We start from the raw sequence: 27,874 nt of genomic DNA, 5'->3' as shown, positions 1-27,874 counted from the left end.
TTTTATCTTCTAAAAATGCTGCAGCAATGCTTCAATATCTGGAGTTGCTAAAGAAGCAGGAGTTGTAAAAACAGAAGAAGATTTACATCACATTTCATTTCTTCACCGTGAATATCAGCCGATATAATTATCTTGTTTCTTTCAGATTATTGTATTTCTCCTCCTCTTCTTTGTTTATTCTATCTGTAGGAGCTACTTTTAGCCTGTATGATTTTATGAAAGTGTCGCCTGAAGGTTTTCTGCTTGCTGCCGCCGGGCACGACGCTCCTGCTGTGAGTTCGGCCCTGGCACATGCAGTGCATAGAGAGAAGTGAAACATGATGTGATGTGGCAGCCCTCGAAACGCTGCTGTTGAAATGTTTCCTATACTGATTTACTACCAGCGGCTGCTGCCAGATTTCTCGAGTGTCCCAGTGCCTTCCAAAGCCATCAGAAATTTGGACGCATGTATGCTGTGTTCCACCTTGTCCCTGTTCCCACAGAGTATATTAAATAAATAAATGCTGGGAGGCGGGGATGAGCTCTGCCCTACTTAACACCACCCTGCTCTTTCACACTGTCCCGTACTGTGGCCATTGAACCGCAAGTCTGAGTGTCAACGGTCAGGCTTCAGGCTGTCATTTGGTTCCTCAGACGGAGCACTGCATTACTTTGAGTTGTATAAGACATGCACCTTAAAGTTCCTTGTGCCTACACATAAATAACTTAAGATGGCTCATTTTAAACACCTTAAAGAGCATGCAAATACAGGTGGTATGGGAATCGTGGTATAAATTGCCACATGTAATAAGTAGGGCAACACAGCTAGTAGGTACAGAAGTCCTTTCCAGAAGTTTATTTTCTCAATATTCTCCACATGCCTGCACTGGTTTAATGGTTATCCATGTTGCTGCATTTAGAACATTCCTCCTAATTGGTGCTTAATTTTTCTGTGTATTTGGACACATGTTCTAGAAGCTGTATTATGGATAATAACCATAACCGTTTGTGCCAGTGGGCATGTGAATGCACGCCGGTGGCGGTGTGTGTGTAGAAAATAAATCGTGATCATGAGAAAAATTGTCATGCCCTTCTAAGACTTCCATAACTCCTGCCTACGCAGTTCCAGTAAATAGCATGAGGTGAATGGATGTACACTCATCTGCCACTTTAATAGGAACACCTGCACTTTCAGGGAGCTTTTTCCATTAGGAATGAAATAAGGAACAAACTTATTGTTGATGGACAGATTGAGTATTTTTCAGATTGAGAAACTGCTAATATTCTGGGATTTTCACACACATCAGTGTGTAGAGGCTTCACAAAAAGGTGCAGAAACAACAACCACCACAAAAACAACATGCAGTGAGCAGACGTTTTGTGGGTGGAAATGCCTTGTTAACAAGAGAAGTACGAGGAAAATGACCAAACTGGTTTGAGCTGAATGGGAAGTCTACTGGAACTCTTTACAAGCATGCTGAGGAAAAAAGCACAACACTGAATGCGCAACAATTCACATGTTGAGGTGGATGAGCTGTCCAGGTTTTGTAAAAATCTTAACCCAGTTAAATAGCAAATATGTATTAAACAAAATCCCCATTTGGAAGCACTGGGTCTGTACCCGGATTATTTCAAGCCACCACATGACTGGCTGATTGTATGAATGTAGAGATGTACAGATGTTCCAAATATTGGTGGCTGTGGACGGCAGGTAATGAACACATTTAAACCTTTATAACTGTAATAGTATAGGTATTTATTTTCAGGTTACCCTGGAGTACAGTGCAAACAAAATCAGTAATGTAAGAATCTGATAAGGGTAGTAAAGGCACTGCTCAGTCTTTGGTTGAACAGGAGAATAAATACACATATTGCCAAGAACAAGCAAAAAAAATAAATCCTTTATCCATTTGTGTACATGACAAGTACTTATGCCTGGGTCACAATATAGAATAATAATCACCTAACCGATCCAAAGGTTTCCCAATTTTTGCTTTTAAGATGATCCTGTAGTGTGAAAAAAAAAAATCTACATTTAGCCATTTAATCCACTCACAGGTCAGTTATTCAAAATGTTTAGCCAACGTCCTGTAGTTTAAGGGAGGAAACACAATCTTGAGGTACAATAAATACGGAACAGTCAGCATGTTTATCTTGTCACAATCTCAGAAAATCCTGATCAAAAACCAAAATATGGCAATCAGTTTGGAGTGTTGTATATTTACAAACAGGGGTTACAACTGTATAAATGGTGCCGTGACCCAGGCACAAGTACTCGCCATGTTTCATTAGCAACTAACACCTCTTAAATCCAGCTCAATACAGTTAATAAACTGTACACAACTGTCTTTATAACTGATTTCCAGACAGTTATTACTATTAGATATTTAATTTCAAGTCAGAACAGCATATAAACAATTAAATCGATAACTAAACGCTCAAACTGAGGTTTCTGTAGCGAACATGCAGTGGTTGAGTTGCAGCTATTATTTTATTTGCAGCGCTGTATATTTCAGCAGTGTTCGAGTAGAACTTTAAGTGCATATTCATGATAGGTGACATGTAATGCTCGATTGGATACACTGTATGTAAACACCTGAGGCACTTTCAGATCTGCAGCAGCAGAAGCTGTGCTACTGCTGGCCTCATTGCTCCTTGTTACTTATTGGTCTTTGATATTTCTGCTGCCTCCAGCATTTTCTGAAAACACACACACACACAAAAAAAACAAGCAAAGTATTAATACACTTACATTTCGGGTCAATCAGAGCGAGTTGTTGGCTTCTGTTTACGCTGCCGGGTCGTATTTTCTTTTAGGGGGAAATGTCACATTTGTAAGCGATGATAATGAAAAACAAGCACCGAACATAATCAGTCCCGCTTGCCATTTTCACGCGTCCTTAAAACAGCTTCTCTGAAGGTGAACATTTTAAATCACATGGTCTTTACAAAGTGATACACAGAACCTTATCACCGAGTGAAATCTCCTGTCCAGGCCTGGAGAATTTCAAGATGTAATTATCTTTTTCAAGATACAGCCTTTCTTTCTATCAGAGACATGTCCCAGAGTGGCACCGCCTAAGCTACAGCTAATCTATTAATTCTACTGCCTGCAAACCAGAGCAAATTAAAGCCTCAGTGAAGTAGTGTTATGTACAATTAACTTTTTCTAAGCCAGAAGTGAGATCGATGCAGGCACATGCTGCTGACACTGGGGCTTTTACTGCACAGTGTTCACTCTGTTTTGGCGGCTGCTCAGTAATGATAATTGTAAGCAATGTTTGTGTTACTGTATTGCTGGTTTTCAAAACATTAACGTAAACAATTATCGGAATAGCTGGTCGGAGTGTGTGTCAGGTTAATGGACATCATAGTCTGCCTTTTAACGCAAACACAGCGACAGGAAATATGGAACCGTTTTCAAAAGAAGGCAATTATATTTCCTTTCATTTCTCGTTATGCGTAAAAACAGAGTAGCGGACAAAAAGCAACGCAATGAATTAGTTACACACACAATTTTGCATATCGAGTTCTGTCCCAATAAGAGATGGCTCAGACAGTTAGCACAAATCATGCCAGGACGGGCCAACTCTGATTACATTTGAATATTTGAATATTGATGCATGTTGATGTTTTGGTCTGCCTGGAAACGAAGTTATAAAATCAAGCAATCTGATACCTTTGTTAAATAGAAAATATATATATATATATATATATATATATATATATATATATATATATATATATATATTTAGTTCACTGTGTAAATACAGTAAATTGTGATTTACTCTGTGGTATTGCTTTGAATTTGGAAGAATTAGTTGGTCGACAAAAAAAAGGCCTGGTCCTGTCTGAGTTTTTGCAACACATCTTTCTTCCATCTTCTCAATAACAGCCTAGACGTTACTTATTTTCTTATAACAGCACATCGCTTCACAGAAATCTAATACTAAATGCAACCGCTTTTTTGTTGTTGTTGATTCAGATCTCCTGTAGTTCAAGCACCTTTTTTAAAACTCTGCAATGTTCCGATCATGATAAAGCAGCTCAGATATTCTGTTGAAGTCTACAATTACTGTACTGTCATTTCAATCACTGTCCCTGACCTAGAACTCCAGCACAGCAGCTCCTGTGGTGTGGTAAATGTCACGGGCACAAGCAGTGTTTATTGAGTCTGCTGTAAAATTGTACTTACAGCTGGGCAGCAATTTCCGCCTGTGAACTCGCCGTCATGATTCATTTCACTCTCAGTCAGTCAGGACAGCACCACTGGCTTTGTTTTCCCATCAAAGCATAGTGAAGGACATGTCTAGTGCTTGAGGCATGACAGTATGCTTTAGATGATGACGTTTAACGCGATCGATTTTCGGCTACACCAGTGCGACACTGTGAGGCCAAAGACCAAACGTTTTCTGACAAACTGCTCAGTACCGCTAACCTGATGGGCCTGCAATATTTTTTATTCATTCTACAGTCCTGATGTATAGAGGGTCTGGGATGACATGCTGTCTAAATTTGTTGCAAATTTCAGAACATGTCTGAACCTGAAAGCCACTTCAAACCATTGTGGATCAGGAAAACTGCTGACTATAGAATACCCATAAATGACCTAACATTCTAAAACCCTGATAGTTGAACTACTGAAGACATGTAATGCACAAGTGCTGAAAATGTGCCTTCGCCCTGAGACAGACGCAAACAAATCGTGTGACAAATCATCTGGCCTGAAGAAGCTGATGTTATTGGAGCAATCGGCCATCGTTGCTGCTTGTGAAGAATTTTCCACAGCAGGGCAGGAAGGTATTCACATGTAATTCAGCAGTGATGAAAGAGTGCAGCAGACATCATTAGCTTTCTATTCAGCACCTTCGGCACTACGCACTCCCTCTTTAACAACATCCTGCTGTGTGTTTGGTGTTGACACAGAGCGTCATAGGGGTTTTATCGAGAAATGCAATTCTGTCTGATGGAAAAGCGACAGGAACACCGTTACAAGGAACGCAATTGGAACGTAAAAGGATTTGCACGGTAATGTTACGTAGGTTTGCATCAGTAGTTTTAACTAGTTATAAACATGCCCAATGCTCGCTATCCTCCTTGCGCAGTATAGTCCCCAGAACTGAACTCCACATCAGTGTTGAAGGTTGGACTGTACGGCTTTGACATTATAATTAGCTCATTCACAGAACTGTCATGTAGACGCTCACAAATGATTTAAGTTCTGTTTGTAATTGCTGATACGGTGAAAAGGGCTATAAGTAGAAAGCTTTTTGGAACTCAAGGTTTCTGACAAAGGACAGAGGATTTTGTGCTTTTTAGTTTCTCTGTAATTATGTGCATCAAGAGAAGGAAAATAATAAAAAGCTCTGCTGTAACAGAATTTAACCTGTTTTGTGGATGTTCCAAAACATTAACTGAAGCTGTAAATAAATAACTAAATAAGACATGGTAATCATTGGGAAATTGCTGTAGTATGAAAGGAATAATGTATTTTAAGAATACTGGTATGCAGACCATGTTTGAATACCAGTGGACAGAAGGAAGCATCACTTGGAGTTTTGGAACATGCCGGTTTGTTCACTATTGTGTTTGTGGATTTTGAAAATTAGACACTGGTTATTTTCTAATGCGTTTTTGGACAATACCACAATAAAAATGAAAGCCAACAGATTTGGTCACAGCACTAGACATGCTGGAAATGTCTGAATTAAAGGGAATTAAATGACACTTAATATTCGTTTACATATCCTTTGCTTGCAATAACTACAGTACATAAGTGCATCCCTGATGTCATTAAATTGTTAGATTCTTGTTTTGTGCTGTTTTCACAGGCTTTTCCTGCAGTCTTTTTCAGTTGATGTTTGTTTTGGAGGGTTTCTCCTTTTAATCTCTTCTTCTAGAGGGGAAATGAATGCACTTTGGGTTTTTCTTCACAGCTCTGACAAGGTTTGTCAACTAGGGTTGTCGACCCATTCGGTATCTGTTTGTCAGTATGCCAGTTGTTTCGTTTTCGTATTTGACATTTTAAATTGTTGTACTATGCCCAGTGTTTGTGCACTGATTATCCTTCTTATCTCAGCTTGAAAATGGCTTGCTATTCTCTCATAGATAGCTCTCTGGTCTTCATTTCCTCTGGTCTTCATTTCCCTATCCCTAACAACAAATGCAGTATCCACTGGTGAAACTGAAGGCTAAAACAAAAAGTATGTGTTCAGAGCTTTTTGGTGTTAACATGCAATTTAACAGGACACATCTGGATGACCAAAAACACCTGTCAGTTATATGTTCCAATATTTTTGTTTACCTAAAAAAAAAAAAAAAAAAAAAAAAAAAAAAAAAAAAAAAAAAAGGTTGATCTGATACAAATTCTATCCTATTTTATATCAACATACCCATATACACTATACGAACAAAATGATTGGGACACCTGCCTTACAGCCATGTATGGTTCTTCCCCTGTTAATGTTACCACTAAGTTAGAGGCTCACAAATGTAAAGAATAACATTTTTTATTTACTTTAATCAGGGGACCCAAACCTGTGCACATATTGAGCTCCATGACGATATGGCTTAAGTAACTGACTTCAACACCCTTGTGGCTGAATGAGCATAAAGCACCCTCCAAAATCTAGTGGAACATCATCCAGGGACTAAATGTAGATGTTAAAAAACAAAAACACAGGAATATACAGTGAGGAAAATAAATATTTGAACACCCTGCTATTTTGCAAGTTCTCCCACTTAGAAATCATGGAGGGGTCTGAAATTGTCATCGTAGGTGCATGTCCACTGTGAGAGACATAATCTAAAAAAAAAAAATCCAGAAATCACAATGTAAGATTTTTTAACTATTTATTTGTATGATACAGCTGCAAATAAGTATTTGAACACCTGAGAAAGTCAATGTTAATATTTGGTACAGTAGCCTTTGTTTGCAATTACAGAGGTCAAACGTTTCCTGTAGTTTTTCACCAGGTTTGCACACACTGCAGGAGGGATTTTGGACCACTCCCACACAGATCTTCTCTAGATCAGTCAGGTTTCTGGCCTGTTGCTGAGAAACACGGAGTTTGAGCTCCCACCAAAGATTCTCTATTGGGTTTAGGTCTGGAGACTGGCTAGGCCACGCCAGAACCTTGATATGCTTCTTACAGAGCCACTCCTTGGTTATCCTGGCTGTGTGCTTCGGGTCATTGTCATGTTGGAGACCCAGCCTCGACGCATCTTCAATGCTCTAACTGAGGGAAGGAGGTTGTTCCCCAAAATCTCGCAATACATGGCCCCGGTCATCCTCTCCATAATACAGTGCAGTCGCCCTGTCCCATGTGCAGAAAAACACCCCCAAAGCATGATGCTACCACCCCCATGCTTCACAGTAGGGATGGTGTTCTTGGGATGGTACTCATCATTGTTCTTCCTCCAAACACGTTTAGTGGAATTATGACCCAAAAGTTCTATTTTGGTCTCATCTGACCACATGACTTTCTCCCATGACGTCTCTGGATCATCCAAATGGTCATTGGCAAACTTAAGACGTGCCTGGACATGTGCTGGTTCAAGCAGGGGAACCTTCCGTGCCATGCATGATTTTAAACCATGACGTCTTGGTGTATTACCAACAGTAACCTTGGAAACGGTGGTCCCAGGTCTTTTCAGGTCATTGACCAGCTCCTCCTGTGTAGTTCTGGGCTGATTTCTCACCTTCCTTAGGATCATTGAGACCCCACGAGGTGAGATCTTGCATGGAGCCCCAGTCCGAGGGAGATTGACAGTCATGTTTAGCTTCTTCCATTTTCTAATGATTGCTCCAACAGTGGACCTTTTTTCACCAAGCTGCTTGGCAATTTCCCCGTAGCCCTTTCCAGCCTTGTGGAGGTGTACAATTTTGTCTCTAGTGTCTTTGGACAGCTCTTTGGTCTTGGCCATGTTAGTAGTTGGATTCTTACTGATTGTATAGGGTGGACAGGTGTCTTTATGCAGCTAACAACCTCAAACAGGTGCATCTAATTTAGGATAATAAATGTAGTGGAGGTGGACATTTTAAAGGCAGACTAACAGGTCTTTGAGGGTCAGAATTCTAGCTGATAGACAGGTGTTCAAATACTTATTTGCAGCTGTATCATACAAATAAATAGTTTAAAAATCATATATAGTGATTCCAAAATTTTTTTTTTTTAGATTATGTCTCTCACAGTGGACATGCACCTACGATGACAATTTCAGACCCCTCCATGATTTCTAAGTGGGAGAACTTGCAAAATAGCAGGGTGTTCAAATACTTATTTTCCTCACTGTAAGATCAGGTGTCCACAAACTTTTGTCCATATAGTGTATAAATACCAGGAAATAAAAGGTGACATTCTAAACTCTCATATTTGTCTTTTAATCTCCAATCCAAATGTTTTTATTGTATAGCAAAAATACAAAAATTGCTCCTGGTGCTATAGAAGTTTTGGAGGGGAGTCTACAGCTCATTATTTTTGACTTGGTGGGGTTTAAAGTAAAACTGTATATGTAGTGTTGTAATGGTCATGGTGTGTCTGTCGGATGCTCTAGGATGTTTATTTGGCATATCAAGACTGAGATTGATGAATAGAATGAAAGCTTTCGAATTAAACACTGAGGCTGAACCAAAGCAAGTGTAGGGACACTCCAGTTTTATATTACTAAATCTACACTAGGTGCACTAAAAGACATTTAGACAAGCACTGTGTATTAGCATGTGCTGTAACTTAAGCACCAGATCGAGAAGGCCAGCATTGCCTAACACGGCCTAACACCTCCAAGTGGTAGGTTGCGCTCCAGTGCTGGCAGTGTACAGGGGATTTCCACTGCTCCTGTGAGTGTCTGCTATTTCCAGCTTAACCTTTGACTCCAGAGGAGCCGCGTCACCCACTGCAGACAGCCGTCTACACCCTTACAGGCTGATCAACACATGGAAAACAGCTGGACTCAATAGCCACATGCTGCTTCTTTATAGCTAAATGCTAAGTGGCACATAATCCTTGCTCAGCATTAATAATATCGAGTCAGTGCACCAGACGCCCTCCCTGAGTGAACTCTCAGTCCTGAACCACTAGCTCCAATTAAAACCTTCATCAAATTTTGCAGGACAAATCCGAATAACGTGAGCAGCTGTCTGTGAGAAGGTTTTATACCTTCTTTCTTACTAGAGGTCTAAGCCACGAATTTGCAATTCTGTGAAGTTTGCACTTTAAATGCTCACAGTTGGCTCTGCTGAAACTATTAGCTTATGTCTATCATTGTGATAAAGCAGCAGGAAAAGCAGAGCTGGAGCCAGAGATCAGGAAAAAGGAACGCAAAAGGGAAACTTAGAAATATCACATCTTCCATCATTCTGAAAGATAATCAATATATTCAATAAGTAGTTTACAACCTGCTACTCTCCGTAAATTAAAACAAATTTTAGCCACACGGAGCCCAGGCCGAGTGCCTTCCCACAGTAGTCAAACCTTTCTTCAATTCTGCTCACCAGAGCTGGTTCTTGTGCTGTTTATATTCCGCTCTCTATTTTTCCACTAACGTAATCAGGTCACGGCGCTTATTCAGGACTCTTCCCAGAGACGGGTGTGGGTTTAGAACTGACTATTACTTACTGGAAAACAATTACAGGTACAGGAAACACCGCCAAGCACTGTAATGCCAACATCATCTGAGAAACGGCATCGTTAGTAGTAAGATGAGTTCTCCAAAATGATGATGTTGATGATGCTCACCCACACCCATTATGATAATTAGTTGAAACTGTAGCAGGGTAACTCGAGCTTCTCATGACTGAGGAGCTTTAGTGATGAATATGATGATTTATTAATATTATTAGCTAATCCTTTGGTTAATAACAGTCAGTTGCTGCATAATTTGTTTCAGCAGATTAACTTACATCACGCTAGTAGGCAAAGGACCACAGCACCACACATCTGCTGTTACTGAAAGAGCCTGGAGTAAAGATTAGAGTTTGGCAGCTGTTCATGTCCATTAATTGGCATAAAGCATGCAGCCACTAAAAACAGACTTACCGAGCAAGAGCTTTCTGCACAAAATCAAGGAGACAGTTGAAGTTTTACATTAGTATATAAATATTTTCTTTGTGATTCCTAACATTTAATACATTTCATGTTTATGCTGATTGATGCTACTATATTCATTTATCATAACCAGCTTTCTATATTTATTTTCTTTTACTGATTATTATCGGTCTTGGGCTAGAGCTGGTTTTTCAAGCATGCGCTTGAAATTCTTTTATTCAGTGCACCTGCTAGAAATCTAGTTCTATGAAGTAGAGTATGTACACAGGAGGCATTTTTCCACTGTGGGGAAAAAAATTATTCTCCCAGAAAGGATCTGAACTTTATATATTTATGAATATAAGCCAACCATGTGCAGCTACTTCTGTGCAAAGGGTGATAAACATCTGCCAAAGCTTAGGCTCATTATCAAATATTTACACACACACACAGTATGAGTTTTAGTATACATGGCCTCTATGAATCAGTTCGTGATTTGAGGTCGCTTTTTTCACCTCAGCACCTGCATTACTGAGACTTATGCACTACTAACACAGTGTCAACAATGTGTACATGAAATCATACATACACACACACACACACACACACACACACACACACACACACACACACACACACACACACGCACACACACACACACACACACACACAGGTGGGATAATAATAAACCAAAGTTATATCCAGCTAACAATCAAACACACTGGCACACATACACATGCTTACCTTTTTCTTCAGAGCTTCCAGAGACTCAAACTCCAGTTTCGCAAGCTTAATCTGAATCTGCTTGGGCACGTCTGGAATAATGAAGGCCAAGATAAACTTGAAGGCCAGAAGGACATGCTGCAATAAAGAAGAGAGCAGGAAACACACATATTTTTCCAGTTAATCGGAATAAATATATTCGGTTTTTTAAACGTATTTATAACTCATTTATTTATTGAAAGTCTATGTTTCATCTTTAATCAGTAATTGGACAATTGACTGATAAGCATTTTAATAGAAAGGTGTGGCCACACAACAGACTTGCCCTGAAAAATGGATAGCGCTGTCTTCGCAAACACTAAGCTTCAGTTTCACATATATCAAAAGGGGGAACTGTTCCCACTTAAAGAAACAAAGCAGCATATTAACACATTGAGGTTGAACGTATTCTTGACAACTCGAGCCAAAACCAAGAAGGCAGCAGAGCGATATTACTATCCAGAATAAAACTCTATCATATCCTATAATATAACGACAAAAAATAGAATTCCAAACGCACTTCATCTTTATTAAGATTTACTGCCTTGTACACTGCATATTACTATAGAGTAAACTAGTCGGAATAAAAGCTATGCAGATGTGGGGTTATACAGTATATCTTGCTCTGTTGCTCACCTTCAGTCACATGCTGAAAGCTCAGGCTCCTAAATCTGATAGTCATTACAAGAGATTGTAATGAAAACATATAATACTTCAGACTAAGAATATAGCATGGCACACCACTGGAATATTTCTGTACAAACCTTTTTATGTAACATGGATGTTTAAAGGGAAAAAAAGCCATTACATTCTGTGAAAAATTATTTACTACATTAAAAATGACTGCTTGTTTCCATGCCCAGTGTCTGTATTGTGCACTTCGACTCTTTGCCACAGGACCACATGAATACTTCTGCTTTACAATGTAAATAAAATGCACAGACATGACTGACCTATTTGGAGGCAGAAGTCAAAGTAATAATGTTGGAAGTAAAGGGTTCACTTTTTTTAAAATGAAATCAACAAAAAAAGGTCACAAGAGGAATACACTTGCCTCCAATGTTCCATTTATTGAGTCAGAAAGATCAAATCTCACTAATATTGCACCCAGATAGAAGTAGCTATTGAATTGTGATGCAAATAAATAGTGATTTTATTACAAGAAACTCATCATATGATGTTAACATGTAAACACCACAATGGTCTTACCTTCCTGTATCAATCAGCATTGCTAGTGAACAATTAAATTTAGTGGACATTGTCCCAAAGCAGCTTTACAGAAATAAACAGACTGCAAATATAAATTCTATAGTTATAAATTAGTCCTATGCATTTAGATCTAATGAGCAAGCCAATGGTGTCAGTGGCACCGAAAAACTCCCTGACATGGTATAGACCTTAAGAGAAACCAGACTGGGTGACACCGTATGTCTATTCATTATCATTCCATCACTGTTGAAGTAATCAACTGTTCACTGATCGACACCGAAATGTAAAACTCAAACCTAAAACAGCAAACTGTTGATATTAATTAAATGCTGTTAATTCCTCTTAAGGGACATCTTAAATCTGGGCAGCATTACGCATGAACTTCTAAATGGAACGAGAAGAAAGTGTGGTGCTGAGCAGGATATGGGTTCTAACAAAGAGGAGTAACAGATAGAATGATATTCAGTACACAGCAAAAAGCATGAGAAATGAAACAGTCTGAGAAAAGGCTTATCTGATGCTGGTCTACGTTTAGACTATAGGCTATGATGCTCAAATTAATGTGCAATGTGGCTTAACCAGAATTTCGTTTTAGATCCGCAGAATTGTTGGCACCCATTAAAAGAATGAAGCAAAATGAATCCAATATGCAAATATTAAAAGGTTTGTGAGAGAATATGGTGATGCTGTAGTTTTGCACAGGAATTCCTCTTCTAAAAAGTGAATCCAAAATGATCACCTCAGCAATTGATATTAACAACAACAAACCAAGTTTAGAGACACTTGTCCATACACATACTTCACTATACAGAACAAGCCAGGTTTGTGCATATTAACGCTCTCTTCTCTTCACAGACCACAGCTTTTCTGCCAGATTCTGAACGGGAAATCTGTGCTCCTTCAGACACCGAGAGGGTTTGAACAACTTCTTTTGTGATACTGATGAACCTTTCAGAAACTCAGAAAATCAGCAATTCAGAAACTGTGATGTTTGGGATCCCAGTTGACTCCTTCACCATAATCCATGCTCCCGATTGAGCTTAATGGCATATTTAGTCAAATGCATTAAAGGATTGGTTAAAAACGATTTGCTATGACCGACTACAGATCATATCTGCCATGCTTTTACAAAAGTTCAAAGTCTGAAGCAGTTCGCGTTCTAAACATATTTATAAACACACACAGCATTTTACTGCATTCTTAATGTCAGAATTGACCCCAGCAGTTTTTCTCCACAAGTAACATTTACATTCAGCTCATTTTCTTTTATTTATTTATTATTATAAACATGTCTTAAAGATGTTTGGCAAATCCAAGCTAGAATAGCGCTCTCAAATATTCTGCTTTGCTGTTTTCCCCTATAGTGCTGCATCAGTTAATGGACAGAATAGTAAAAACACAGCACTCAGCTAAAAACACAGTACTTTGCTAAAAAAAAAAAAAAAAAAACACAGCACTGTGCATCCTGCAAACTAAACAGTTCTCTTACAGGCCAGAACACAGGACAGACGTACCCAATCCCAACCTATACAAGGTAAGGTTTGACACTAATATTTACTGAAAAACATGAATAAAAAAATATGCACACCATGTCACAACTATTACAGTGTCTTCAAAAATATGGAAGCATCTAAGATTGAATAAAATGATTCTGTTGTTGTTTTTGCAAAGAATTACAATTTAACTGTGTTTATGAATGTGACTAGTGTGTCTAAGCAAGTTTTGGCACTACAAAAATATATATTAAAGTAAATCAAATGTAATAAAATGAATTGTTATTGGCTTTTTTGCACACAAAGACAAACGCGAAAGCAAATTCTTAGTCATGCATCTTAATTTCTCTATTCCCTCTTCTTTTTGTATTTTATTAAATCCAGCACCTTCACGAAAGATAAACAAGTTCTTATTACATATGCTAAAGTGGGGAGAAATAATAAAAGCTTTCAACAATGATAAGCTGTGATACATCAATAAATGCGTTAGAGCAGAACACACACTGCTAAGGTAATAGGAGACAACTACAGACAGAATAGGATTGAACGCCTATGTTAGAAAGCTTTCACAGTGCTTTCCAATCTTGCTGTCACTTTCTGGCTTGTCATATTGTAGACATGAGTGAAACATGAGAAAGTGAGAGAGCAATAAGAGAGAGATGGGGCAAGGCAGCTAGTCTGATCTGATCTTTCAAGATGCCAGACATGTGTAGCGAATCAGGTGAGAGCACTGAGGCTGCAGTCAGACATCCATGTTTAAGCGTGTCAAAGTGTGCGTGTGATCATGCAAGGCTGGGCCGTTTCAATTCCACAAACACCCGCACTTATTCTGGTTTACATTTTAACTTTCTTACTGACATGGACACAACCACATACAGATGAGACATTCTGAAATATTAATGGTAGCAATATATAAAACACATCCAGCACATACACTGCCAGCGTGATGAATAAGTCAGATCCTGAAACATCTACCAAAAAGTCCTGTTTTGTATGAGATTATTTCCTTATTGTACAGTCATTTTACAATTCAAATTGCAATATTTCATTCGCTAGAGTAAAGGTGCTACATCATTCATAACCATATCCATTACATAACTGCGCTCCTGTGAGCAGAGCTTGGCATACGCCCGTTTTGTTTAAAAGACCCGGCTTTGCCCTGCTGCCATCAAGTCTTTCAATTACTCCTGATCTGCAGCCCTCTCCTGTCGCCGTGGCTACACGGTTGCTTGGTTACTGCTCTCTGAGGCATGCCTTCATGTAATAACCTGCGTATCGAATGGCCCAAAAATAGGCAACCGTTTCAGCTCCAACAAATCAAGGATGACACACAGAGACGTCTTCAAAACATTCCCCTGTGGGTCCATGACAATGCAGAAAATGGCAGAGCGAACTTGAGCTTCTGTTTTCAAAAACTTAAGACAGTAAGTAATTAAATACGTTTTTGCCTCTGGTTCAACTTTAGACTATATGGGTTTTACAAAACAGAACAGGCTTGAACTGAAAAGTCCACTACCGAATGTTGATACAGTACGTTATACAGTATGGTGCATTGGGTAAAAATAAGTGTAGTATTGCATGCCATATTGAGGAGTTGTTGCTGAAAACACAGCTGAAATTGAGGCACTGCCACAGACTCTGAATGCTGATCATCTGCTTCGTTTTATTTTCCCTCAGTACTCATAATGGACTAAGAGAGACAACAGAGACAGACGGAGCCTGGAAGAGAGGAGGATAACAGGGAGAGAGAGACAGAACGTGCCCCTGCTGCTAAATGAGTGTGTGAATCATTGCTCACGCACACATATACACACACAAACCATAATAGCTTGCTTTGCATCACAAACTTTCTGATATGTGTATAATAAGCCCTGTCTTAGCAGGCAGCAGGATGTAATAGTCAGAGAATCTGTGCTGATTGAGTGAAGTTCATACATCCATCCCCACTCAGATATCAGGGCTAGAAAAAAGAGCTCCTGAGTTAAGGATTAAGTTGTATGGAGCATCATTGTGTGACACAAGAGCTCAGAGCTGCAGCCCTTGAGCATGTGGAGGTGAACAGGATGGCCGTTAAAGGTTAGAACACTCACTGCCTGAATATTGTATAGTGCACTAGTTGAACCCTGGATAGAGACATACACTCTCTGACACACACTGAGTCAAAGCACATGGTGCACCAACATGGCAGAATGAGGGCAGAGTAGCAGACTAAGGTTTTTAAAGGTTAGAATGCTCAAGTACACACACACACACACACACACACACACACACACACACACACACACACACACACACACACTGTTCACCTACTATGAATGAAAGATCATTTCAACTAAGAAACTACAGCAACTTAAAACCCTATAAGCAAAATAGAAGTGAATTATCTATCACCTGTCTGGAATAAATTCTAAATGTATAAATAAATATTAATACATAAAATAAAAATCACAATGATAGCATTTAGCTTAGCTGTAACAATCACACCACATCAGTGTAAATGTAGGGTGATGAATCAAGGATTAGAAATCTATATAAAATGGAGGTATGACATTAAAACCTTCAACGCAACATGTTTATTAACAATGTCCTTTCTTTACTCAGAGATAAAAAAAAAAAAAAAACTCCACCGAAAAATCTTTTTTGATCACTCAACATTTGTTTTACTGATTTGCCAAGTCTCAAATCAAGCACCAAAATCCGCTATGTTGCACAAATCCGGCAATTAAAATCGTCCATGTGGAAACATAACGTTTGGTTTGGTGTCCTGATGATTTAAGTCATTTAAAACACCATAATTACTTTTAAACATTGACAAGAATAATATGTCTTCATGCATAAACATATATTAGCATAAAGCATTCATATTTGTCCATGCCCATGTTGATTTGAGTATTAAAAACTTGAAAAGTATTAATTAAAAGTACATTTAGAACAGATAAAAATGAGCGAATAAGTTGCGATTAAGCATGGGTTAACTAGCCCTAATACAACAACAAAACGATCAAGCATAACATTATGACCACCTGCCTAATATTGTGTTGGTCTCTTTTTGCTGCCAAAACAGTTCTGAACCCATTGAGCATTAACAGCATTAACTTCTTCAGCGGTTTGAACTACAGGAGCTCGTCCGTTGGATCGAACCACACCTGAACCGGCCTTCACTCCCCACATGTATCAATGAGACTGAGCCGCACATGACCCTGTCGCCAGTTCACCACTTTTCCTTCCTTAAAGCAGGATTGATAGATACAGAGCACTGCAGACTGGGAACATCCCACAAAATCTGCAGTTTTGGAGATGCTCTGAACCAGACGTCTAGATTCAGACAATTTGGCTCCTGTCAAACTCGCTCAAATCCTTACGCCTACCCATTTTTCCTGCTTCTACATCTTTGAGTAAAAAATTTTCACTTGCTGCCTAAAATATCTCTCACACTAACAGGTGCCATGATGAAGAGATGATCAGGTGTTATTTACTTCAACGTTCATGATGTTATAATGTTAATATATATATAAATAAACACACACGTATTTAAATGTGTCAGGATGGATATATATATATATATATATATATATATATATATATATATATATATATATATATATATATATATATATATATATATATATATATATATACATACATATACATACATATATATATATATATATATATATATATATATATATATATATATATATATATATATATATATATATATACATATATATATATATAAATAAAATCTCCTGAAACATTTAAATAATTGTCAATTGAACTAAGCCCCATTCCCGTGCACCATATTCTGCTGCCTTGTCCTATAAACAGTAGAAATCAGAGATGTCACAGTGACTCCCTTTCTCAAACTTGCACACACACAGAAAAAATATATTTCAGAAAAAATGAAATTGAGCCTGTGTGTTGTGTGTGTGTGTGTGTGTGTGTGTGTGTGTGTGTGTGTGTGTGTGTTTGTATGAGTGTGTTTGTATGAGTGTGTTTTTCTGGAGTCAGTTATTTTGAGTGTGTCTCTTGGGGCCCAGTGGAAAAGCTGGGTTGGGTTAATCTGGCACTAACACATTTGGAAAAAATGTGGGTTGGTTTTCTACTGCTAGCACACATACATAGATATGGTACATTATCCAATTCCTGTCACACAGTTAAAGTCTTTATAACCTGCATTATCTCAGCCTAACAAGATTACTGAAGGGAAATCACAGCCTGCTCCCAGAGCCTGCAACCTCAGCAACCTCTGGTTTACAAAAACAGCTCACTGGCACCACCTAATGGCACAATTTAAATGCTATAGTTGCGTTATATAGAGATGCCAAATTAGTTTCAGGAGGACAGGAGAGGACAGAGAAGTGTTACCTCAACAGCCACAACAGTGAGGATAAGTTGTGTATCTGCTTCAGGGAAGTAGGCCTGCACTTGAGGAGACAGACCAATCAAGGCACAGTTGGTGACCACGGCAATAACGCTCATCGCCTCGAACGCCAGCTGGAGCAAAGAGTGAGAAAAAACGTGGGGGTCCAGAATTTTAGCACAGAATATAAATTAATTATCACCCGCCTCAGAATTCAACACTTCCGTCTGTGTTGTCTTGACACATTTCAGTTCCCAGAATTGTGGATTTAAAAAATAGTTTCTGTTACAAGAAATAAAAAAATATTTTTTTTTTCCTGCAGAAATTTTTGTTTTCAGATTCTGAAAAGAATGAATTGTTAACATTTAGAAGAAACAGCCCAAATCACCTATTCGGACTTGATGAAGGACGTAATAACTGAAACGCATGTTTCACAAATGAACCTTTGACTTAATAACCAGGAGACATGAAAAACCTTTTTTTATTTATGACTTATCCAGAGTGCATCAGATTTGTACAAGACTCATAATGGAGGATTGCTAAACTGACGAGCACCGGAGGGATATCTGTCTACACCAGAGCAGCATTTTATAAATAGTGTTCTTGAAAACAACAAATCATCTTAGAGCTTTTTTTCCAATTCAATACATCAACCAAATAAATGCAAGTAAATAAGAAAATGACAAAAAATCTACTCAGGGTTAATTGGGTAGGAAGAGTAGGAGGGAGTCGGGTGGTTAAGGGGGCAGTGTCTGTCATTTTATTCATTTTCTATCCATCCTACATTACACGAAAATAAAAACGCATTTTAAATATGTAAACACACAAGACAATTCACCTGCCACACTCCGATGTCGGACGCAGGCTCAGAGAATGGCCGCTTGAAGACGTGACACATTTTAAAGCCGTCTGAATAGACCTCTGTGATGTTGTTGAGCACCACCAACACAGCAGCCAGAGGATACACACAGGAGAATAGACTGACGTAGCCAAACAGTAAGAACTGCTCCAGATAGTCATCAAATGTGCCCTGATGAGCAGGCAGACAAAGAAGAACAGTGAGAGGAGTAAATATACAGGGGTCCCCCGGAACTCACGGGGGTTCTGTTCTAAGACCTTACCTTAGTGAATTAATCTAGACATTATGTCACTTAAATACAATAGTGTTCTAAAAAATTTTATTAAATTTATTAGTGAACACAGTTTAAAATGTTATTCCTAACGTTCCTGAACATTTGCTCCTGCTGCGGATTCCCATGAATTTTAAGATAATTCGCAACTTGCTGTTAGTTAGGTTCCAAATGAAAACCCGTGAATTTTCTGAGCCACGAGTTTCAAAACCTTGATTAATCGGGGGTTCAATGTACACCGAAATGCTTAAATATAACCTTTTTCTTAATACAGCTATTTTTCAACTTGACTAGTTAGCTACTATAGGCTCACCAGGTAAGTATTCATGTCACTTTCCAGCTGGACCTGCCCCACCATAGGAAGCTCCTGATCTCCCATCACCCTTCTCACTCTCTTAGTGACCTTCTTATTACGTCTCCTCTGCAGCCAGTATGGCAGGAAGGCTTCCATCACTTGGTTTAGTATTTGAGACGTGATGAGCAGAGTGGCAAGACTCTGAAGCACAAAAAACACAGAAGCCACTTTAATTCATTATTGCTCTCTGGCATTTTTTGGCATGTATTCACACGTAAAAACAAACAAACAACATTCCCATTTCCAACATGGAGGTAATTATTCGTGTAATCAATTACATAAAAGAGATCGTCATCTTAAATTATATCTTTTCAATACACTTCAGACCACGAGTGGTCACAGCGTCAACAGAACTTTATCTCGAGACACATGTAATAGCCAAGAACATGACTTTGAACACAGAAAACTTCAATCGTTCCATCCAATTACTAACATACAAAAACCTCTGCATTAATAAAGTTAATAATATAGCAGTGTTTGCATTATTACTCACGTGTCGAAGCAGGGCCATGTCTTGAATTACAAAAGCAATGTAGAATAAAGAAGCAAAACAATTGACAAAGTTAAACTGTAAAAAAAAAAAAAAAAAGGGCAAAAAATATATCAATAATTGTAAACCTTAGTATAATTAATTAGTAAAGTGCTGAATAGAAATAACTTTGGGGGGGAAATAAAAAAAATCTTGAAACTTACAACCAACACTTTAAGCACCAGGTGATTCTGGAACGATGATTCTAGTCTGTGGTTTTCTAAACACAGGGCAGATTTAAAAAATATAAGAAATGCAAATAAGTAATGGATAAGTAGTGCAGTGTACAGAATAACTGTAATCATTTTAAATCCTCAATCACATTTTCTTAGAAACTCTTCCAGAGAACTAAGAACTAGAACAAGCACCTATTTGATTAATTTTATGTCTACACAGCTTAATACACAACTTCATATTCAATGTAAAAAAATATATATAACAGCAAGTAAAAAAAAAAATCTGCTCCTTGAAAATTTGAATTGATTTTTATTCCCATCCTTAGGTAATCTGCATGCTTCGGTGTGAAGTGTTTCGCCGAACACACTCGCTGCACGGTTATTTATTTCTGCACTCTTACCCCAGTTTGTGAGAAACTCAGCTGCGTAGCGATATATCAGGTTCATCAGCTCAATGACCACTGCATAAATGATACTTGGTGTGAAGAGCAGCACACTTGTTAGGAAGTTCGGATCTTCGTTATAAATACTCATCGCCCAGCTTTCCATGCCAAAGTAGATCATCATCACGTGGAGGGAAATGTACAGGCAAAGCAACACAAAGGGAAGAGATACCAGATATATCCTCAATAGCCGTCTGTGAAGGGACAACAGGATAAATAACATCTGGAACAGATCCTGAACAGTCATGAGTTTAACTCCAACATATTTTCTTTAGTCTATAGAACAAGTCGCAAAAACTTATGAATAGATTGATTAAAACGATTAACTCAATGTCTGCATGTTTAAATAACATCCAAATATTTTTTGACAATTATGAATCTGACAGCTTTTAAATGTTAGACCTTGAAAGAATTTATGCTGATGCCTGACTGAAAACCCTTCTGTTGTTGTTTTTATGTACATACTTGGTGTTAGAGTAAGTTGGCTCTTCACGGCCTGTTACAGGATTAAGTCCCAGGACACCATGAAATCCTGGTCGTGGTTCCTCAAATGCTTTCTTGCGACTCAGGGTTCCCCATCCATAAGCCAGCTGTGCACTATATCTCTTCCACATGTCCAGGAAGACAGTGGACCATACCAAGTTGAGGACGGCAAACAGAACATATTTATCGTAGTCCTCCCAATCAAACATGTAGTAGGGGATGCCAATTAGGGCCATTGGCAACAGAGCAAGGGTAAAATACTCAAGAAATCCAAAGTAGAGTGCCAAACCTTCACCGAAGTAATGTCTGATATCACCTGCATCATCGAGGACATAAAGGGATCATTCATTTATTTTACTCAAACACCACAAAAGTATAAAAAGGGTTTTATTTGTATACAACACACTTTTATATAAGTTTAGTGGTGCTAGCAAAAGTTCACATTATAAACTGCTGTGATAAACAACAATCTTTATGGAGAAAAACTAAAATCTAAATTCTTCTATATTCCATAATAATTGTTGAATTCAGAATATAATCCAAGAAAGATGGAGCTGGCAGATTTGTAGTCACCCTGCTCATACTGGTGGACTTACTTAGTGGTTGAAAGGACAGTCTGATCTTTTTGTACCAGTTGGAAGAAAGCCTCTTCAACTCCTCCTTATCATGGAGAGGGAAATACTGGATCAGAATCCCTTTGGACTGTAATCTACGGACTGAAAACGTGTAAAAGCATCAGTTAGACAGCATTTTTAAGTGTGTTTGCTGACACAGCATTTCAGTCCAAATATAATAGATGAATAATACAATCAGGTGTACTATTCTATTAGGGAGTCGAAATAAATGTTGAAATTGTATACTACTGTGACATTCCATGTAACCCAAGTGTTCATGTAAATGCACTCGGGGTTCTGGTCAACTTACCGACTGACTTTCCAGGATACAGCTTAAGTTTAGGGTATCCAGGGACATGAGATTCTTCCTTTGCCCTCAAATTGTCCAGCTCACGTTTTATAATGTGCTGACATTCTGCAATGCTGAGGAAGCCGTCTCCATCCGCTGAAACAATAAGAACAACTGCTTTAATCCCTGTTTTTAATTATGATTAAAGCATGCATCCAAAACGAATTATTTCCACAACATGTATAGAGCTGAATCCTTATAATAAATGTACCCTACAAGCTAGAAATTCTTAAGCTAAAATTTTCTGTTTATAATCATCATTATAATCATCATCATCTATTAGCTTGGCCTAAAAGATATCTTCACCTTGAAATTCTTTGAAACTCTCTCTGTTGGCATTTGTGAATCCTCGCATGGTGCCATCATGGAACTCCTTAAAAAGTCCTGAATCTTCTGCTCCATTCAGGAGTCTCTGCCAGGTGGCGCCGACAAGAAAAACATTAGGATACACTATTTGCTTTTCTTGTGTTCCACATGGCAGCTGCTCCACCAGCAGCTCAGATCCTAAATGACAATTAAAAAAATTATCAATAAATACAAATCTATAATAATCACACAACACAAGAATGAGAGCTTAACATAATAATAATAATAATAATAAAAAAGCACTTTATGGGACACAATTATTCAATTATTCACACTTGTTCTACTTCATATGTTGGCACAATGGAGCAATTTTATGAAGTGTTTGTGGGTTCAGTAAGGATATAACCCCAGCGAATTTACATAATGTGTGGGCTTTTAGATCCTTTTAGATATTTTTACAGCTTTAGATTTGATTTACTATATGCAAGGCTGCTGAACTATTAATAATTCGAAACACTGCACTTTTTTAAAGGCCCCCTGGTGGCTTAATGGCACTATGGGTCAACCTATACTGTATTTAAAGCTGGCAATGGTTCTGCTTATGTACCATACAAACTGTAAAGTTTGCATGTCTCCAGGGGTCCTAATTTCATTAGAGGGTGATGTATGCAACTTTCTGTCTGGCATGATGGCTTGTGTGGTGTAAAATTTAGCTAAACATGGCTGACTTGTAGATATGGATCCTTGATAGCAATTCAACACGCTCACATAATACATTTTACAATTATATTGTGTCTGTCTGTGTACAGAACTTCTTACCGGAAAAACACTGTAGAGAGACATCATAAACTATATAGCATCCAGAAAGCTCAGAAATACAAACATACCTAAATGATGCTGTCAGAATTTAAGATACATTATATTTTAGGTGGTGCCTTACCTCCATTTTCCTGCTTGTCTTTTATTCTGCTTAATAACCACTTGATGGCCTCTGCTTCAGTGTTCTCTGCCAGCTCCAGCACCACCAAGGGAGCAAATGACAAACCTTCGCTGTCAGAGATGGACAAGCTGTTTTGCATTTTCCCTGTTCCCTGTGCAACATTCAAATGAGGAATCACCCTGCTTAAAAACACTACAAATAAAAATAGACACAAACAGATTATCTTAGCAGCTCCTTCAGACATTATTAAATTGCTGGCCCCTAGACCTTAACATTCAAATAGAATCTGAATACAATTATAATAGGTTATAAAATATGAATTTATATGTAAGTGCCTAAAAAATGTATATGTATTAACATATTTATAATTTATTCAATTGGATTTATTTATTATATATACAATGTATGCAGAAAGTATTCACTGCACTTTACTTTTTCCAAATTTTTTTATGTTACAGCCTTATTCCAAAATGCATTAAATTTATTATTTTCCTTGAAATTCTACAGTCAATACTCCATAATGACAATGTGAAAGAAATGAGTTTGAAATCTTTTCCAAATTTATTTAAAAATATTTTTTTTTTAAAGAAAATCACGTACATAACGTTAACATGAAATGAATTTTAACGGCAAAATTTTTTTTTACTCGCGATAAATGCAACGTGCATTTTCTTTTCCATTTTTAATAAAAAAAAAAATATTAAAAAAATTATATATATATATATATATATATATATATATATATATATATATATATATATATATATAAAATAATTATATATATATATATATATATATATGTATATATATATATATGCATATATATAAAATAATAATAATTATATATATATATATATATATATATATATATATATATATATATATAATTATGATTAATGACTATTAATTATGATGAAACTATGATAATTTTAAATCACTAAACATCTCAAATCAAGCACCAAAATCCGATAAGGTGCACACATCCGGCAATTAAAACTGTCCGTATGGAAACAGCAAAGATTCCTGATGATTAACGTAATTTAAAAACACCATAATTACTTTCAAACATTGACAAGAAAATTTCGTCTTCTTGCTTTATGTTAAATATAGATTCACTAATAGTAAACATATTTTTGCATAAATCATCCATATTTGTTCATAACCTAGGTTAATTAGAGTATTAAAAACTTAAAAAGTATTAGTATTTTTTTAATATATTAGTTTTAATACTTAAAAAGTATTAATTTAAAGTACATTTAGAACAGATAGAATGTGCAATTAAGTTACAGTTAATCATTAATTAACTCAACAATCATGTAATTAATCACGATTAAATATTTTAATGGATTTACAGCCCTGCTTTATATATACAGTGAGGAAAATAAGTATTTGAACACCCTGCTATTTTGCAAGTTCTCCCACTTAGAAATTATGGAAGGGTCTGAAATTGTCATCGTAGGTGCATGTCCACTGTGAGAGACATAATCTAAAAAAAAAAAATCCAAAAAATCACAATGTATGATTTTTTAACTATTTATTTGTATGATACAGCTGCAAATAAGTGTTTGAACACCTGAGAAAGTCAATGTTAATATTTGGTACAGTAGCCTTTGTTTGCAATTACAGAGGTCAAACGTTTCCTGTAGTTTTTCACCAGGTTTGCACACACTGCAGGAGGGATTTTGGCCCACTCCTCCACACAGATCTTCTCTAGATCAGTCAGGTTTCTGGCCTGTCGCTGAGAAACACGGAGTTTGAGCTCCCTCCAAAGATTCTCTATTGGGTTTAGGTCTGGAGACCGGCTAGGCCACGCCAGAAACTTGATATGCTTCTTACAGAGCCACTCCTTGGTTATCCTGGCTGTGTGCTTCGGGTCATTGTCATGTTGGAAGACCCAATCTCGACCCATCTTCAATGCTCTAACTAAGGGAAGGAGGTTGTTCCCCAAAATCTCGCAATACATGGCCCCGGTCATCCTCTCCTTAATACAGTGCAGTCCCCCTGTCCCATGTGCAGAAAAACACCCCCAAAGCATGATGCTACCACCCCCATGCTTCACAGTAGGGATGGTGTTCTTGGGATGGTACTCATCATTCTTCTTCCTCCAAACACGTTTAGTGGAATTATGACCCAAAAGTTCTATTTTGGTCTCATCTGACCACATGAGTTTCTCCCATGACTCCTCTGGATCATCCAAATGGTCATTGGCAAACTCAAGACGTGCCTGGACATGTGATGGTTTAAGCAGGGGAACCTTCCGTGCCATGCATGATTTCAAACCATGACGTCTTACTGTATTACCAACAGTAACCTTGAAAACGGTGGTCCCAGCTCTTTTCAGGTCATTGACCAGCTCCTCCCGTGTAGTTCTGGGCTGATTTCTCAGCTTTCTTAGGATCATTGAGACCCCACGAGGTGAGATCTTGCATGGAGCCCCAGTCCGAGGGAGATCGACAGTCATGTTTAGCTTCTTCCATTTTCTAAGGATTGCTCCAACAGTGGACCTTTTTTTACCAAGCTGCTTGGCAATTTCCCCGTAGCCCTTTCCAGCCTTGTGGAGGTGTACAATTTTGTCTCTAGTGTCTTTGGACAGCTCTTTGGTCTTGGCCATGTTAGTAGTTGGATTCTTACTGATTGTATGGGGTGGACAGGTGTCTTTATGCAGCTAACGACCTCAAACAGGTGCATCTAATTTAGGATAATAAATGTAGTGCAGGTGGACATTTTAAAGGCAGACTAACAGGTCTTTGAGGGTCAGAATTCTAGCTGATAGACAGGTGTTCAAATACTTATTTGCAGCTGTATCATACAAATAAATAGTTTAAAAATCATACATTGTGATTTCTGGATTTTTTTTTTTTGTTAAATTATGTCTCTCACAGTGGACATGCACCTACGATGACAATTTCAGACCCCTCCATGATTTCTAAGTGGGAGAACTTGCAAAATAGCAGGGTGTTCAAATACTTATTTTCCTCACTGTATATATATCCATGACCATCACTTTGAAAATGCATTAGTCTAGAAAATATAGGAATATGCCAGTGAAGAACCCCAAGGTCGAGCTTCAAGACAATCTCAATCTTTAAAATATATTTCTATATAATATTACAGGTAAGCAATAAAGGGAGGGTTGAAGCAACTCAAAGAATGTTAGCTGGACGAGTCACATTTTCTGGAAAGCCGTGTAGTCACATATCTGAGGCGCTAACTCGGTGTAAACAGTGAGCCATGCTCAAACTTAAATAGACATATTATAGCAATATGTAGAGCTTAAAGCCAAGCTTCTAACACAACACATAACACAAATATAAACATTATTACTCCTTGTTTAGATACAAAGAGCGCTTCAGCCTGAACTGTGCAAATAAATGAAAGTGAACTACATTTTAGGGAGGGGCGAAAAGACAGCAATGTTCCCTACAAGGCTTCCTAATGTCCTGCGTGAACTCCCAGCATCTGCTATTAACACAAATCAATTACTTTATAAAGATTTTTGTATAAGTATCGCGTAGTTTTACAGTGAACCGAGCTGACAGGCGACCTGACAGCAGGCTAGCATGCTAACTGGCTACTTACAGAGTTAGAGGCATGCACAGCGGCGAGTCAGGAGCAGTTCCGGTTAAAGACTCATTTATTTAAACAGTTGCGAAAGTGATTCAATACAGTTTAGTTCCGTGTGGAAGATCACAGAGCGATCCCAAAACAGATCCCAAAACAGATCACAGAGCTGTCGAGAGCTGACTCGACTTCTGACAAACCACGTCATCCACACAACTGTAAAGATCTGGGGTTTGTTTACTGAGAACCTCCTCCACCTCCTCTCTACTCCTCTCTATGTTTCTCTCTCTTTCTCATCGTCTCTCTCTCTGTCTTTCTCTCTCTGCCTCTCTAAATGTTTATCTTGATTTTAATTTCAAAGTACTTTACTAGAATAATCACTTACATATTTTACTTATTTATATATATATATATATATATATATATATATATATATATATATATATATATATATATATATATATATATATATATATATATATATATATATATAATCCTAGCAGAACCTTCCTCAAATTTCGACAATTTATAGGTTGTTGCTGGGATCCTCTTTCAGTTCTCCATAATGACATCACGGAGCTGCTGGTTGTTAGACATATGGTGCTTCTCCACCTTCTGCTTGAGGATGCCCCACAGATGCTCAACAGGGTTCAGGTCTGGTGACATACTTGGCCACTTCAGCACCTTCACCTTCAGCTTCCTTGGCAGGCAGTTGTCATCTTGTGTTCGGGGTCATTTTCGTCTTGGAAAACTGCCGTTCGCCCCAGTTTCTCAAGGGAGGGCATCATGTTCTGATTCAGAATTTCACAGCTCTGGAATCCATGTTTCCCTTAAAAAACCGCAGCTCCCCAGTACCAGAAACACTAATGCAGCCCCAGACCATGATGCTACCACCACCATGCTTGACTGTAGGCAAGACACAATTTTCTTGTTAATCCTCACAGGGCATCACCACACATGCTGGACACCATCTGAGACAAACAAGTTTATCTTAGTAAAGAAAGTGACATTGTGAATAAATGTATGTTGTGGTCAAGCTTTTAATTTATTATTATTATTATTGTTATTATTATTATTACTAGCAGTCAAAGGTTTGGACACATCTACTTCAGTGTACATTAATAACAAAGACATCCAAACTAATAAGGTACATGTAT

General features: G+C 37.9%; 1 protein-coding gene across 4 annotated transcripts; it reads right to left on the bottom strand.

Moving 5' to 3' along the window:
- Positions 1–1,710: 1,710 nt before the first annotated feature.
- On the bottom strand, positions 1,711–26,999 carry ano10a (anoctamin 10a). 4 transcript variants are annotated; one of them, XM_083558079.1, is made up of 15 exons: positions 26,736–26,978; positions 23,157–23,348; positions 22,217–22,414; positions 21,872–22,006; positions 21,544–21,663; positions 20,930–21,263; positions 20,423–20,658; positions 20,010–20,065; positions 19,810–19,884; positions 19,275–19,457; positions 18,670–18,861; positions 17,837–17,965; positions 10,749–10,865; positions 10,017–10,030; positions 1,711–2,679 (listed from the first exon to the last, which is right to left on the bottom strand). In XM_083558079.1, exons 2-15 carry the CDS (start codon positions 23,293–23,295, stop codon positions 2,625–2,627), a joined length of 1,983 nt encoding a protein of 660 aa, XP_083414205.1. In that variant the 5' UTR covers positions 23,296–23,348; positions 26,736–26,978; the 3' UTR covers positions 1,711–2,624. The 4 variants fall into 4 exon arrangements, with proteins under 4 accessions (XP_083414205.1, XP_083414206.1, XP_083414204.1 ...); XM_083558081.1 differs by lacking the exon at positions 1,711–2,679 and adding an exon at positions 9,909–9,936; XM_083558080.1 differs by lacking the exon at positions 10,017–10,030 and having other exon boundaries at positions 26,736–26,999.
- Between the last annotated feature and the right edge of the window lie 875 nt (positions 27,000–27,874).

Source organism: Silurus aristotelis, assembly GCF_946808225.1.
Source record: "Silurus aristotelis genome assembly, chromosome: 1".
NCBI lineage: Eukaryota > Metazoa > Chordata > Actinopteri > Siluriformes > Siluridae > Silurus > Silurus aristotelis.
Note: the sequence above shows the minus strand (reverse complement) of the source record. Positions and strands in the feature narration are given on the sequence as shown.

What these genes read in the sequence shown, in the direction of transcription:
- ano10a (XM_083558078.1), bottom strand. Translation starts at nt 23,295, where the DNA reads ATGCAAAACAGCTTGTCCATCTCTGACAGCGAAGGTTTGTCATTTGCT. An exon ending in AGACAAGCAGGAAAATGGAG is followed by an intron (nt 22,415 to 23,156) that starts GTAAGGCACCAC and finishes ATTGTCATTTAG; the next exon opens with GATCTGAGCTGCTGGTGGAG. An exon ending in ACTGTCCTTTCAACCACTAA is followed by an intron (nt 21,264 to 21,543) that starts GTAAGTCCACCA and finishes TCGATGATGCAG; the next exon opens with GTGATATCAGACATTACTTC.